The sequence below is a fragment of the Sinocyclocheilus rhinocerous genome, unplaced genomic scaffold (assembly GCF_001515625.1).
Source record: "Sinocyclocheilus rhinocerous isolate Xijiao unplaced genomic scaffold, SAMN03320098_v1.1 scaffold1233, whole genome shotgun sequence".
NCBI classification, from domain to species: Eukaryota; Metazoa; Chordata; class Actinopteri; order Cypriniformes; family Cyprinidae; genus Sinocyclocheilus; species Sinocyclocheilus rhinocerous.
The window spans coordinates 20,629-37,655 of NW_015639524.1; the positions used below are offsets into that span (position 1 = coordinate 20,629).

At 39.2% G+C, this 17,027-nt stretch overlaps 1 protein-coding gene and 1 pseudogene across 1 annotated transcript; both read left to right on the forward strand.

Annotated features, from left to right (window-relative positions):
* LOC107751341 (probable carboxypeptidase X1) overlaps window positions 1-8,741 on the forward strand; it is a 13,870-nt pseudogene extending 5,129 nt beyond the window's left edge.
* A 1,510-nt stretch (window positions 8,742-10,251) lies between these two features.
* LOC107751346 (mitochondrial inner membrane protein COX18-like) lies at window positions 10,252-16,574 on the forward strand (the record flags this gene model as incomplete). Its single annotated transcript, XM_016567042.1, has 7 exons — window positions 10,252-10,272; window positions 10,959-11,360; window positions 12,997-13,097; window positions 13,913-14,079; window positions 14,176-14,291; window positions 15,542-15,649; window positions 16,214-16,574. Coding segments are annotated over 7 exons (1,083 nt in total), but the record flags the coding sequence as incomplete, so codon positions are not given.
* Window positions 16,575-17,027: the final 453 nt, after the last annotated feature.

The window sequence follows — 17,027 nt, forward strand, 5'->3', positions numbered from 1 at the left end:
AAAAAAAAAAAGAGGACAAAAAACACCATTTAAGAACAACAGTATTTCTCATTATATGACCCTTTTAGGCATAATTTTGAGGCTGAATTACAGTTTTCCTTTCATTTAACAGAGATAATCTAAAATAAGCCCTGTTTTCCAGACAGTAGGTTGTGTCATTCACTGCTGCTGGTGTATATTAGCCTCAGTATCTTTGTGACATCATTATATCCATTCAGTGTTTCCAGCTGGCACAGGGTGGTTTGTACTAACAGAGGTTGGAGGCAGGCGCTGGCAGTAGTTGGCAGGGTTAAGCGGCTCTTTTGAAAAGAATAGCCTGCCCACTGCGGACTGCGCTGTGCCAGCCTCTCGTGTGCCCTCCTTGGGCATAGAATGAGGTGCAGTGCCAGCTGCCACTGGCAAATGTCATTTGGATCGTATCAATAAGATCACTCACCAGAAGTGATCTTGTATGCTAACAGGTGTTTGAGGGGAACAGGGACAGCGAAATGCCAGTCTTGGCCATTTTGCCCGAGCCGGCGGTGGCACAATACATGCGCATTAACCCTCAGACCTGGTTTAAGAATGGGGCCATCTGTCTGAGAGCTGAAATTATGGGCTGTGAGCTGCCAGGTATGCCAAACACAAACCTTTCATTCATCTCACATATGGAAGATCTTTCTTTGACATCATGCAGATCCCAGGTCTAAGGAAAACAATGCATTGTTCAAATTTATCAAATTGTTAAGTACAAAAGTAACAATAGACTGTGAATTAAATGTGGGCACAGTAATATTCGTGAATTGTACATTGTGTTTTAAGATCCAAACAATATCTACCCATGGCAAGCTGAGGAAGGCACCAAGGACAAACTGGACTTCAGACATCATAACTACAAAGAGATGAGGAAGGTGAGGAAGACGGAGCCTTTTCTTGCCTTGTTTTGTTGTTGCTTAGTCACTATGAAATGTTGAAACCCATTGATATAGTGCAGATAAAAAAAATTATATATTATGCAACAGTGTCTACATTAACGCAACCCTGTGGGCAGGTAACAAAAACCACATATACAGTGGGTATAGAAAAGAATCACCCCCTTTTAAATAATCACATTTTGTTGCTTTGCTGCCTGAAATGAAGACGGACACAGTTTTTGTTTTATCCAGCTGTATTTACTCTGTATTTACTCAGTGCAGCTTATAACATCCAAGTGAAAGATATAACACCAACATGTCAGAAAAAAAATATTAAAAAAACAGAATCACGGAGTTGGAAAGTAATTTGTGTCAGTATTTTGTTGAGCCACCTTTTGCTTTAATTACAGCCATTAGTCTGTTGGGATTTGTCTCTGTCGCTACTATCTTTGCACATCTAGACTTTGCAATATTTGCCCATTATTCTTTGCAGAACTGTTCAAGTTCAATTAAATTTGATGGTGAGCGTTTGTGGACTGACGTCTTCAAGTCATTCCTCAGATTTTAAATGGGGTTTAAGTCTGGGCTCTGACTAGGCCATGCAAGGACATTCACCTTTTTCTCCTTCAACCACTGTGTGCTCAGTTTTGCTGTGTGCTTTGGGTCATTGTCATGTTGGAAGGTAAACCTTCTTCCCATTGACAACTTTCTGGCAGAGGGCAGCCGATTTTCTTCACGAATTTGACGGTATTTTGTCCCATCCATTTTTCCTTCCATCCTGACAAGTACTCCAGTCCCTGCTGCAGAGAAACACCACCATAACAGGATATTACCACCTCCATGCTGTACTGTAGTAATGCTGTTATTTGGATGGTGAGCTGTATTGGATTTCCGCCAGAAATATCGTTTGGTGTCGAGGCCAAATAATTCAATTTTAGTCTCATCTGCCTCAGAATCTTCAAGGTGCGTTTTGGCAAAGCTCAGTCGTGACTGCATGTGGCCTTTCTTGAGGAGTGGCTTTTTTCTTGCAACCCTCCCATACAAGCCACATTTGTGAAGAATTTGTGATATTGTTGTCACATGCACACAATGACCACTCTTCGTCATAAATACCTGCAACTGCTTCAGAGTTGCTGTAGGCCTCTTAGTAGCCTCTTTGACCAGTTTCCTCCTGCTCTTTCATCCAGTTTGGAGCGACGTCCTGATCCAGGGAAGGTCTGTGTTGTACCAAATACCTTCCACTTCTCAATAATATACTTCACTGTGCTTCTAGGCATTGATAAAGCCTTTGAACATTTTCCATCTCCTGACTTGTGCCTGTCTACAACTTTATCCCGGAGATTTTTTGACAGTGCTTGCCACCCATACTTGATAGTTTGCTTCAGGCACAGCTGTCATACTGTTCAAATATTTGGGGTCGGTATGATTTTTAAAATGTTTTTAAAAAAGAAGTTTCTTAAGTTCACCAAGGCTGCATTCATTTAATCAAAAATACAGTGAAAAACAGTAATATTGTGAGAAATTATTACAATTTAAAGTAAGTGTTTTCTATTTTAATTTATTTTGAAATGTAAATTATCATTCTGATATGCTGCTCATGAAACATTTATTATTATTATCTCATTATTATAAAACAGTTGTTGCTTCATTGTTTTTTTTTTTTTTTTTTTTTGAGGAAACCATGTTTGATGTAATGTGATGTGTCCTTAGAGTACATTATGTAAGAAAAAGCAGTAAAAAAAAATGATTTGTCTTTCAGCTCATGAAGTCTCTGAATGAGATGTGTCCTGATATCACCCGCATTTACAGCATTGGCAAAAGCTACATGGGCCTTAAACTGTATGTGATAGAAATCTCAGACAATCCAGGCAAACATGAGCTGGGTGAGTTTGAGTCTCAACACAAGTTAATCTACCACTAACTATATTCTGTGTAATCATGCTTAAACCTGGCTAATATAAATGTATGCAAACATTTACAATAAACCAGAGAAATTTAAAGTTATCGCCTGCTTTAAAAAAAAATTAAACTATTATGTAAATAATACATATTTTATGGGATAAAATCATAATTTTAGCCCATAAAGTGTTTCTTTATCTCACTTTCAACATGTGTTTTAATACGCAGAGCCTTACTGATATATAAACACTTAGTAAACCTGTTTTGTGAGTAAATTTAAGGCCATTAACCCCCTTTTCAAGCTATCGAAATTTGAAGTGGCAAATCTCTGTGCCTAAAGATAACCAGGGAGAACATGCAGACCTTTGAATTTTCGATGCAGATTTTAGAGAGAAAATCTGTGGAACTGTTTCAAACAGGTAAAATGTGTTAAACTAAACAAACATATAAGGACCAAGGGTATGTAGAATTTTGTAAATAACAGGAGTTCAAATTCTTTGGCGTTTCTGTGGCGTTTTCTGGCACAAATTCCATGTGAGTGCAGTTATCAGTTTTTATGCTGCATGAGAGAAACTGGAACGTAGCCCAAAAACCCTTTGCCCCTCTCTCTCTCACTCGCTTTCATTCACTCTGCTTTGCCCTGTCCGTTTACACTGGGCAACTCTAGTGTTTACATTGGCCTGTGGGTTAGAGATTGGTTTCTCAGTAAGAGAGGTTGCCAGCTCTGGCAGTGGTTTTCTCATCTCCTGCCAGCACTCAAAATGCAGGCTGGAGCCAGGGATGCAATCGCAGAAAGCCATGGCGGCAGACCTCAGAAAGTGTATAGAGAATGAAAGTGGGAAGAAATAACCTCACCCGTTGTGTTAGAATATCATAGAGCATTTCACAAGTGGATCAAAGCATGTGTCAATTCTGTTTAGGAAGAAATTTGACCCAATTAATGTGAAAAAATACCAGGCACAGTGGAGAAATGCCAGCCTACAAGACTCCACAAGTTATGGCCTCTTTGGAAAAAAATTGCCTTTATGTCGGCTGTGTTTATGAAATGAGAACAGTATGAAAGTGCATTTATGTGCTCTAGTGTTATAAATCACATGCATCATGTCTGAGGCCAAATAACAAACCCAAACATCATTATTGGCTTAACTACTTTTTCTTAACAGTCCTTTCATATTCAGTTTTTACTTCCAATACCAACACTGGTATTAGAAATCCCTAACTGCTGCGCTCTATACAGGAGAATATTTCCTAGCCTGTCCAATGGGTATATCATCATTTTTGGTTGTACGCTTCATGCAAATCAGATCCTTCTCTCTTAAAAATAAATTCTATATTGACATCTATTAACCTTTAACATCCACAGAACCTTTTTATTGCTCAAAAGGTTCTTTATAGTGGAAACATGATATTTAGATCATTGAATAGTCTTCACACTAAGAAAAAAAGTGGTTCTTTTAAGAACTGTTTACTGAAAAGTTCTTTGGGGAACCAAAAATGGTTCATCGCTGCAAAAAACACCTTTTGGACCCTTAATTTTCCAGGGGTTTTCCAGACACATGCATTTCCTGTCTGCATTTAAATCAATGGCATATCAATGATGTGGTCTGCATGTGGGGGTCAAAGTTCAGTTAGTTGCTCCTCTGGAAATTCCTCCTCTGTGGCGGGGTGGATGATGTTTTCTCAGCAAGGCTAAAAAGAGCCAGATTGCTGAGACTGAATGGGTCAACTGTTAGCCAAATAGTGCGGAGAGTGGGGAGGAGGAATTTAACCTTGCAGAGGACCTGAACCTAATGACGCCTAGTTTCACTCTCAAAAAAGACTCAACTTGGCTTACAAAGAGGCAACAAGCTGCAAGCCGAATCAATATTTGTTGAAATAAATCAGCCAGGCTTGGTAAGATATGCATAGATGCTGCTCAGTTGCACATATTTCCTGTTTTTGCTTAAAAATTCATAGCCAATATTAAATGTACCTGTTTTTAGGGGGAATAAATCATTGTGCTCTCAATTTAATGATATTGTAATGGAAAAAGGCCATGACCGCCTCAATCCCTCTTTATTATTTTATATAATGTAAGAATGGCTTTTCTGAGACAGAAACTGTTCACTATATCTCAACATCCCAGCTCAAAATATATTAATAATTAGTAGAAAATACAGTTGCAAGAAGGGTATTTCTACAATATGATCAGAAACTGTAATCATCCACACCAACTGGACAAAAGTCCAAGACTACTGCCAATAAAGAAAAAACAATAGTGCACCTGCAATCACAAGCTAAAAGAGATAGGAGCTTCGGTGGCCATGGAGCTTGATAGACTGCAGATTCCAGCATGCCCTACACTGAGCATCACGAGCCCAGTGTTTGTAGTGTCTTCCACTCCAGAGCCTTAATCCATCATGACTGCCAGCCCAGAACCTCTCCACAAGATGGCCACTTCTGAGGCAGCGGTGTCCACTCCAGTCCACGAGTCCGTTCCAGAGCCTGCTCCAGTCCATGAGTCTGCTCCTGAGCTCGCTCCAGTCCACGAGTTCGTTCCAGAGCCTGCTCCAGTCCTTGAGTCCGCTTCTGAGCCCGCTCCAGTCCATGAGTCCATTCCAGCGCCCTCTCCAGTCCATGAGACCACTCCAGAGCCTGCTCCAGTCCATGAATCCGCTCCAGAGCCCCCTCTCCAGTCAATGAGTCCACTCCAGCGCCCTCTCTAGTCAATGAGTCCACTCCAGCGCCCTCTCTAGTCCATGAGTCCGCTTCAGAGCCCTCTCCAGTCCACGAGTCCACTCCAGTGCCCCTCTCCAGTCCATGAGTCCACTCCAGTGCCCTCTCTAGTCCATTGGTCCGCTCCAGAGCCTGCTCCAGTCCATGAAACCACTCCAGCGCCCCCTCTCCAGTCCATGAGTCCGATCCAGCAGTCTCTCTAGTCCATGAGTCCGCTCCAGAGCCTGCTCCAGTCCATGAATCCGCTCTAGCACCCCCTCTCCAGTCCATGAGTCCACTCCAGATCCCTCTCTAGTCCATGTGTCCGCTCCAGAGCCCTCTCCAGTCCATGAGTCCGCTCCAGAGTCTGCTCCAGTCCATAAATCCATTCCAGCGCCCCCTCTCCAGTCTGTGAGTCCGCTCCAGTGCCCTCTAGTCCGTGAGTCCGCTCCAGAGCCCTCTCCAGTCTATGAGTCCGCTCCCGTCCATGAATCTGCTCCAGCGCCCTCTCTAGTCCATGAGTCCGCTCCAGAGCCCTCTCCAGTCCAAGAGTCCGCTCCCGTCCATGAATCTGCTCCAGAGCCTGCTCCAGTCCTTAAGTCCACTCCAGAGCTTATTCAAGCCTTAGAGCCCAGTCCTGTGTTTGTGCCAGCCTGTGAGTTCCCTGCGTGTCCTGTCTCAACCACAAAGTTTGCCCTTGAGCTCCCGGCCTGTCCTGTCATGGCCTGGGAGGCTTTATCTGAACTCTCTACCATATCCTGTCATGGCCATGAAAGTCGTTCCTGAACTCTCTGAATGTCCTGGTATGGCCACAGGGGCCGTTTCTAACCTCTCTGTGCTTGCTATTGCAGTTCTGTCTGCTCCAGTTTGGAGGCCTTCAGATCCACTGTGGTGGGTTCCAGTTCTGCCTGAGCCATCTTGGTGGTCCCCTGCGCAATCAGATCCACTGAAGTGGTCCTTAGCTCCATCTGCTCCACCGTGGGGATCTTCGGTCCCATCTGCTCTGCTGTGATGGTCATCAGCTCCGCCTGCTCCGCCCCGGTGGTCTTCTGCTCCGCCCTGGCTTCCTGGACCACTGGCTCCAGTTCCTCTTTCTGTCCATGGGCCTGGCCCTCCATTCCTCCCCCTGTTCTGTGTCTGCTCCACTTTCCTCCTGGACTTAAGTCTTTTCTTGTTTAGGAGTGTCTGGAAGCCACTCCTTAGGAGGGGGGCTATGTCACGATCACCAGCTGGAGTGCCCTTGATAACCACCAGAGGGCACTCCATCCCATACCTCTGTCACTTAGTCTTGGACTTCATTTCCCATAATCCTTTGCCCGGACTCATCAGCACTCATTGTTTGCACCTGTGTCTTGTTAACTCTGTCTGCTCACCCTATATATAGCCTGGTTCATTCAGTCATTCATTGTGAAGTCTTGTATGTGTTATGTACTGAATTTCTGAGCCGTTATTTCCTGTATTCCTGTGTCTTGGTTTATTTTGCCCATTATTCTGGATTACTCTTTGTCCGTATTTCTTGTTTTTGTTTGGACTGTTTTGCTGGTATATGACTTTTGCCTTGTTTGGATCACGATTGTGGATTACCCTCTGAATAAACACTGCATTTGGATCCTCGGCCTGCGTGTCTCGGAGTAGTTCATGACAGTTACACTTATGTAAAGGGTATATATAAAAGCCTGTCACTTTCCTAACATTTAAGACACACTTCATTGTGCCTATTTTGTTCTTTCCACCAGAGAGCACCGATTTAAAAAAATGTTGGCCACACACATTATGCCTGCCTGACAAATTATGATAAAGAACTTTGAACTTCAAAACAAAACATTTAACAGGCAAGCAGAGATTTCTGAACTGCTACAGAAAGGGTGCCAGATTTCAGACCCCTCTGTTAGCACACTCTATAGGGGAGGTGGAGAGTAATCTGTGCAAAGCATGGAGTTACTTTTCAAAACAGAGCCCTACATCTGTACATCTATGTACCATAACACTCCTAATAGCTGCATACACCAAATCTATTTTCTTTGAAAGAGCATGACAATCTAAAGACATTTTGGCTCCCCCTGCAGGTGAACCTGAGTTTCGCTATGTGGCTGGTATGCATGGGAACGAACTGCTCAACCTGATGGAGTACATATGCCAAGAGTACAAATGTGGAAATCAGCGCATAGTTCACCTGGTTAAAGAGATAAGCATCCATCTACTGCCCTCGATGAACCCTGATGGCTATGAAATGGCTTACAAGAAGGTACAATGGGGAAAGCAATGGATATTCTGCTGTTTACAAAATTATTCTCCATCAACATACTATCGTTCAAAGGTTTGGGGTCGGTAAGATTTTTTTAATGTTTCTGAAAGAAGTCTCTTATTCTCACCACCAAGGCTGCATTTAATTTATCTTTAAAAAATCTTACTGACCCCAAAGTTTGAACAGTAATGCACATGTTCATATCATGATTCAAATCATTTCACCATCAATCCATTCATTGCATACTAAATAACCTTTATAAATACTCTCTGTGTGTTTTATATTTTATCCCAAGCACAAACAAGCTCATTTAGTCAGTGTCTTCATAATGCTTGTATTTTTTGCTTTGTTTTACAGGGTTCAGAGCTGGCCGGGTGGTCACTGGGTCGCTATAGTTATGAGGGCATTGACATGAATCACAACTTTGCAGATCTGAACACAGTGATGTGGGATGCCATCAAGCTGGAAACAGACAAATCTAAACTAATCAATCACTACTTTCCCATTCCAGAGCACTACACTTCAGAAGACGCTATGGTAAAGTAGGCCTGTAATGACCACATATGAGGTCACACTGATTAAAACAAGCACCCCTCCCATCTTTAAATGACTTCAAATGATAAATCTCCTATCCATACATATAATCTTGCCATAAGATTTTAAATAAATCTCATTATTTTGGTCTTACATTCAAGGTGGCTTCAGAAACGAGAGCCGTCATCAGTTGGATGCAAACTATACCATTTGTTCTCAGCGCTAACCTCCATGGAGGAGAGCTGGTGGTCACATACCCATTTGACATGACCAAAGACTGGGCTCCCAGAGAGCACACTCCTACCCCTGATGAAAGCTTCTTCCGCTGGCTGGCCACGGTTTATGCGAGCACCAACCATGTGATGTCCAACCCAGACTGATGGTCCTGTCACAATGAGGGCTTCCTTCGTTACAATAACATTATCAATGGAGCAAACTGGCATTCGGTTCCAGGCAGTGAGTGCCGCTGCTTTTGAGATCATAAAGGAACTCAATCTTTGCTGATAAAATATATATAAAATATGCAAAAAAAGGTCTGTCCTAAAGGTTTTCTGTTATGAGAGAGTTACACCCACTGCATAAGGCTTAGCCACAAAAAAAAAAAGAAATGACGAATATATTTTTTCATATATCTACTGCCCTAGATAATCATTTCGTATCATATATAATAACAGAGTTATTGCAGTATGTATGTATGTAATGTTATACGGTAGTATCTACTCAAGCTACCTGAATTCCCTCATTTTGTCACCTCTTCATTTTTTTATCTTTACCATTACTTTCAGGGTTCAAAATGTACTTTTTACCAATATGCACTACCAAAACTTTAGATTCAGTAAGGTTTCTTATAGTAATTAATACCTTTTTCAGCAAAAAAAATCATTAAATTGCATCAAAATGACAGCAAAGACATTTATAACATTACAAAATATTTTGGTTTTAAATAAATGCTGTTCCACACCCCTTTTCAACATTGATCAAAGTAAGAAATGTTTCTTGAGGTCTAAATCAGCATATTGGAATGATTTCTGAAGGATCACGTGACACTAAAACTGGAGTAATGCTGCTGCAAATTCAGCTTTGAATCACAGGAATAAACTGCATTTTAAAATTGATTAAAATATAAAAAAAGTTACTTTAAATTGTAATAATATTTCACAGTATTACCATTTTCACTGTATTTTGATCAAATGAATGCAGCATAGAGCATAGCGACTCTATGCTGCATATCCCCCACCCCCCTCACTCCAAGCTGAACTTGAAAGTTGGCAACCCTGTATTTCAAACTTATATTTTAACCCTAAAACGTATATATAAATATATACTGAAGAGTTTTTTAATGCTAGCATTAAAAAAATTTAATAGTGAATTTAATGCTAGCAATTCCCTAAAATGAAGTTGATTAATTACTGTATGATTTAGCACATGGATTTGTTTGTTTTTAGAAGGAAACTGTCACAAAACTAGCAGCACATGTATCAAGATAAACAATACAAAGATCAACAAACCTCGGTATGACAAGCACTCGAATTATCTAAATACGAGTAGTTACAGAGATCCAGATGAAACGGGAATCGTTTAAACTTTTGCAATAACATGATGAATGAACTTGGCCCGGTGTTGTTCCTATATACGCCACTGTCTCTGTTTGGCCTGTGGCTGTTAACAGATGGCGCTGTGGTGCTTTGGGAGATATCAACAATGTACAGAATTATAGAAAAATAAATAAATGCGCTTTTAGAATACATTGAATCTACTCTGTAGTTTGTAATAGTTGTGATTCATTCTAAATGAATTATTTTAAATAAAAATGAACGATCAGGTGACGCAAATGTTTTGCGATATCCATGACGTCATATTCAAGCGACTTGTCATGCTTTGCTCATTTTGACATTCCGAATGAAAAAGATAGATATACTGGGAAAATTAAATGTTTCAGTACACATTTAACGCTCAAATTATTTGACATACAACTTGCTTATCTTACGTTTTGAACCGCAAACGAAGGTAAAGTTTTTTTTACGTTTCTTTCAGTTAACTTTACTGTAACACTCTGGCCAGGTTAAGGTGTTATTTTTTTATTTTTTTGATGTTTTTTATTTTTTATTACTATTGATTAGTGGTCTATAGGCGTTTTGATAGTTTTAAATTGATATTTTCGAACAATATTATCCATATTTTTATGTTTTATTATAATACTAATAATCTACGTATTATTTTAAAGAGATTTGCAGAATATGCAGAACATAAAAAGGTGAAATATAACATAAATGACATATAATTTGTGTGTCAAGAGGAAGAAAGAGGTAAAGTGTATAATACATAGCAGGTTATTTTGTATATCATCCAATAAAAATAATAAAGGACACAAAAAACTAATCTTAAATCATAAACAACCAATGAGCAATGAACCAAACTTGCATGTTAAAATCATTATGCCATGCTGTGTATATGCCATGCTTACAACAATTGCTTTAGTTTGAGACCTGCAAAAACAAAAGCAGGATGTTTTCTACACACAAAAAAAAACTACAAAAACAGGATATGTAGTTTAGAATAGCTGGATCGCTAATATCTGCAAAACTGGAAAAAAGGATTTTGCTTTTGTGTACAGACATTGGTGAGACATTGGTGTTTTTTTTTTTTGTTGATGTTTTTTTTTCAGAGGTTCACCCATAATGATGTGGCTTAAGTTTACCAGGTTGACAACCATTGTGAATATACGGACATGTCACTATGGCAACCTAACAACACTGAGACCTCACATCAGAAGTGTCTCTCAGGGCTCCTCCTACCTGGACACTAGGACTCACAGCATCCGGCCTCTCTGCTGCAGGTCACCCCTCTTAGCTGGCAATACCTCCATCACACTTACTCTGGGGCTTCAGCCCAGAAGAACTATAACCACAGACCGACCCAGCTGGTATGAGAGTGTTGCAGACTCTACCCCTGTATACCTCACAGAGCAGCTCCTTGTGTCTACTCAACAGATGACGGGCCTGCCGTGGTGGGCCAGCATCATGTGCATGACACTGGCCCTGCGTACCGCCATCACTCTCCCCCTGGGAATCTATCAGTCCATCATCATTGCAAAGGTCTTGCTAGAAGCTGTTGTAATTATTGTACATGCATGGATCTTTAGTTGTGTAAATTGTTAGCTTTGGTGGTGGTGTTGTTGTTGTTGTTTTTTTAGCTATATACTATATACAACCATTCAAAAGTTTGGGGTCAGTAAGCTCACCAAGGCAGCATTTATTCAATCAAAAATACAGTACAACAGTAATATTGTTAAATATTATTACAATTTAAAAAATAAAAAAGTTTTCTAGTTGGATATATTTTAAAATGTAATTTATTCCTGTGATGACAAAGCTACATTTTCAGCAGCCATTACACCAGGCTTCAGTGTCACATGATCCTTCAAAAATCTTGATTTGCTGCTCAAGAAACATTTCTTATCTTATTATCAGTGTTGATATTTTTGTGAATACATTTTTTCAAGGTTCTTTGATAAATAAAAAGTTCAAAAGAACAGCATTTATTTGAAATAGAAATCTTTAGAGATTTCACTGTTTTCACTGTCACTTTCAATAAATTTAATGCATTTACATTCATTTTATATTTACATCTAATGCATCCTCGCTGAATAAAAGTATTAATTTACTGACCACAAACTTCTGAAAGGTAATTGCTGTTTTGATGATTGTATTGTCAACAAGTAATTTTCACCTATTTCTGCTAATTCACAGGCCCATTTTTGTCTTTTCTTAAATAGGATATTCTTTTTAGAATATAATTATTTCCCTTTTTGTTTTCATTTTTCATTTCCCATTATTCCTACGATTTACATCTCTTCAGTGTTATTTGAATGCACTTTTTTTCCATGTTTTGTCGAGTTTTTGTGTATTAATTAGCTATAACAAGTGACAAAGTATGTAAAGCGTCTCTGCATCACATTAATGTGTTTTTAATTTATGAAAATTTTAATTTTCATAAATGGTCTGGGTGGGCCAGGAATGGAGCTTTGCCTTTTAAATGGCTGATACATCAAACTCAAAAGGTTTCAAAAGTACAAGAAAAAATTTGTCACGATTTGTCCCTTTCAATAAGGTTGCAACATGAGAGTGTTGGTTTCTGACTAGGCTTAATGCGAGTAAACAGCCCCTTCTCATGTGAATTTGTTTGTTTATCTGCACTTAGTATAGTATGTAAGGCACATCTTGGAGGTCAGCAGATATCACAGAGTAAACACTAGAGATCATGTGCCTCATTAAGAGTCTCTCTCTCGCCCACTCTCTCCCAGCTGTGGGATGTTTCTCTTGCCAAGAAGGAGGATTGAAACAGAAAAAGAATGTGCCTCCCCTCCTTTTTTTTCCCCTACTGATGTCCCACAGTGTGAGAACATTAACTGTAGTGTGTCAGACCATCTCTTTAAACCAATGTTTTGAAATCTAAACACAAACAGATGTGGCCAAATCAATTGTCCTTTTTAATTGGAGTTTCTCATTTGTAGCCACTGAAAATATGCATGTGGTTGTCTGTATCTGAAGAATTTTGTAATTTGTTAAACTGAGTCAAAACACTTGTCCATCCAGGCCGTATTTAGGATTTGAGTCCCAGTGGCAGTGGATTACTGCTTTAATAGGCCAAGGAATTTGTATCTTTTGGAAAGACTTGAAAAGGACTTCTGACTGGAAAAGAGTAACCCTTGTGCCCTTTTGCCCCAGTTAGGTTGAAACTCTGCAGAAGGAGATAGCTGTGTTGGCCCGCCAGTTACACTTTGAGATCCCTATAAGAGCCAAAGAGAAGGGCTGGTCAGAGAAAACATGCAGGTAGGAAAGGATTGTTTTCATGTCATCTGCAATATCTTGGGTTAAAGTCTTAAAAAGCCCATAATAAAGGTCTCAGAAAATATTATAAGTAATTTAATTTATCTGCAAAAAAACAACAACATTGTTTTAATTTACTTGAAGCAAAATTGCATAAAATATTAAGACTTGCTTTTAGAAAATCGTTTTAGATCTTTATTAAAGGTATGTTTTTTTTTAGCTTTTTTCTTTCTTGACAAGTTTTACGAGTAATAAAGATTTTTAATTAAAACAAGTAAACTTTATTTGCCATTGGGATAAGTAATTTTCAAATATTTTTAAATGTGAGATTTTTTAAAAATATTAAATATTTATTGTAAAACTTAAATATAATTAATTATATAGATAAATATTAAACGTATATGCAATATTTAAAAAAAGTTCTAATATCTAATTGTGCAATTGTGCTTCTCCAGTACATTTTTTTTTTTAGATGTTTAGATATTTTTACTGAACAAGATTAATTTTCCTCACACAGACATGGTCTGAAAAAAAACAGTACAATTATTTATTGTAAAACTTAAATATAATTAATTATATAGATAAATATTAAACGTATATGCAATATTTAAAAAAAGTTCTAATATCTAATTGTGCAATTGTGCTTCTCCAGTACATTTTTTTTTTTAGATGTTTAGATATTTTTACTGAACAAGATTAATTTTCCTCACACAGACATGGTCTGAAAAAAAACAGTACAATATACAGTTTGTCAACTACACTAAAACTTTGAAGGATTCATTATGTCAGCCGCTTAATTACAATAATTGCATCCACAGGTTCCATTTCAAGAAGAACCTGAAACGAATCGTGTCTGAGCTTTATGTTCGAGATAATTGCCACCCATTCAAGGCCAGCTTGCTGATCTGGGTCCAGCTGCCCATGTGGGTTTGTCTCTCCCTGGCCTTGCGTAATCTCAGCCTGGGAATGGGACATGTTCCCCTTGGTGAGTTGCATTCATCAGTCAATTGTTCCACATATGTTCTTTTGTTGCATGGAGGCTTTTAATGAACTACCATACATATTTCTGTACATTCATCAGCATCAGAAGCAGGTTTGGCAACAGGTGGCGCTCTGTGGTTCCCTGACCTCACTCTCCCAGACTCTACCTGGATCATGCCAGTTTCTCTTGGCCTCATCAATTTGCTCATCACAGAGGTGAGGCAGTTCTCCAGATTTGGACTTGCTACATCGTATATAATTTAAAATCAATCTAACATTAAGTTTGATTTCTCCTAGCACTTGAAACTTGACTATGACGGCAATGCACTCTTTATAGTCAAAACAATGAATATACAGTGGGGTTCAAATGTCCAAATGTAGTCAAATGTAGAGACCCCTAAAATTCTATTTTAATTTTTAATTAATTAAAGGGGTCATATGACATTGCTAAAAAGAACATTATGTTGTGTATTTGGTGTAATGCAATGTGTTTATGCGGTTTAAGGTTCAAAAAACACATTATTTTCCACATAATGTACATTATTGTTGCTCCTCTATGCCCCGCCTTTCTGAAACGCGTCGATTTTTACAAAGCTCATCATTCTGAAAAGCGAGGTGTGCTCTGATTGGCCAGCTATCCAGTGCGTTGTGATTGGCTGAATACCTCAAGCGTGTGACGGAAATGTTACGCCCCTTACCATACTGTGATGCTGTGTCCCCCTGCGCGATGAGACAACACCAATAAAACCCATTACAAACGAGGCATTTGTTGCATCCAGTGGGGACATAATTACTGATTATAATGACTTGTACTGTGTTTTTACGCGTTGCGTTGCGTATCGCGCTGCGTAAACATAAAACCATGTCTGCATTTGTGATCGGAGAAATGACAAACAACAAGCGCTACTCTACACTGCTCAAAACTCGCGTTTGAATTGTCAGTGGCAAATTCTTTAAATATAAAAAACATACTTACAGGCTGTGAGTCAGAAGCGCCAGACTGTCCTTGCAAAGTTGGAACTGCCCCACTTTATAGAACAGCCTTTGAGCACAGACCCATTGTAGGCTATGCAGAACTGCAGGTTCAGGAAACAGTCCTCCATAAAATGCGTCACACACTGCGGCGGGCTAGAGTGAGGAACGGCCGGCGGATTCGACGAAGGAGTGGCCGGCGGGCTTGCGGCACCCGGGCTGGACTCCGCTTCGTCCACGGTGAAAGCCGATCCGGCGATCCACAGCACGAAGTTGATGTATTTCCTCAGCGACCAGCACAGATAATATAATATAATATTATTTGTCTAACTCTAATCTATTATAATATTATGTTTATATATTTTTGTTTTAAAATTGGGGTAAAATATTACTTGTTCTTGACAGGTTTTATGAGATCTTATTATTCACCAATTAAATTTTTTCTTGTTTTGTTTTGTTTGTTTGTTTTTCAATTCTCCAATCTGTTTTTCCAGATATTCGCCCTCAGACAGCTAGAGCCTTCAAAGTTCCAAAAGTGTGTGACTAACTTCATCAGAGGAATATCTCTGGTGATGATTCCTATAGCCGCGACAGTCCCGTCAGTAAGTGTCCCAGCCCTCAGCAACTCCATTCAAACATTATCTGCTGTATCTGTGTACAGTAACTTTACGTTAAGTGAGGGTCTGGACAGGTTTTAAGTTGTATGACATGAATAAATATCACTCACGTTTTCAAGTGATGTTGTTTTTCAAAAGACCGCAGTGGTACATGATGTTTTCTGTACCTACACATCTGTACCTACACAGATATGCCCCTTATTGCACATAGCTCTGACTCTTTTGATCTTGTGACAAAAGGGGGCATACGGAGGGTTGTGTTTTTGAAGCCCACCTGAGAATAGTTACAAAGGGATGAGATGTTGTACAGCTTTTCTGTGGTATCTTCAGCAGATGTACAAATCGATGCCTTGTGCTTATCTAGCCGTCCTTGACGTATTTGTGTTGTGTCTCCAGTCCTTCTTATGTAGGAGCAGTAGATAAGTTGAGAATGCTTCACAAAAACAGCACTCTGAATTTAAAAATTCATATTACTGGTCATAATCATTCATATTAGAAATTTAAATGACTCCTGGTGATTTTTATTCTTTCTTTTTCCTTAATTCGTAGTCCATGTCTCTGTACTGGCTCAGCTCAAGTTGTGTTGGCCTGGCACATAACCTGCTCCTGAGATCCCCTCGCTTCCGGGGTGTCTGTCGGATCCCTCCTACACGTTCAGACTCTGAAACGCCATACAAGGACATTGCAGCTACATTTGTAGCCAAATACATCAAATAGATGGATGTGGACGTGGCAAATTAGAGCATCAGCTACTGAAAATGTGAGCGGAACATGTGGATGCCTGTGTATATAGTGGGGAATTCATCCAACATGACACTATAACCAGAGGAATATGGCAGAACAAATGCAAGTCAGATATGTTTATTAAAATCTGCTTTTGGAAAGAAACTCTAATGTAGTAGTAAAATGTTAGGATGATGCTAAAATAAAAGTTAATAGTGAAAAAAGGAACAGGTCTCCAATTTTTGCTAAGGCCAGCATTACTTGTTCACACTTTGGCTTACGATTCTGGCCTGGTAGAAATAAATTAAAAAATTTTTAGAGGAAAAAAGTGTAGGGGTTATTATAAAATTGTTTTAAAAAAATCTTTGTGTAGTTTTTAATGTATACACTACCTTTCAAAAGTTTTGGGTTTTTTTTAGATGTTTTTGAAAGAAGTCACTTATGCTCAACAAGGCAGCCTGTATTTAATCAAAAATACAGTGAAAACAGTAATATCTCTAGGATCACCTTTGCTTTTGGGAAATGCAGCCCTAGGCTCTTTTGACTTGGGACACCCTTGCAACTATTTAGAAAACCCTCCCAACCACCAAAAACTATGTTTGCACAAATTAAAAAAAAAAAAAAAAACTTTCCATGGTAT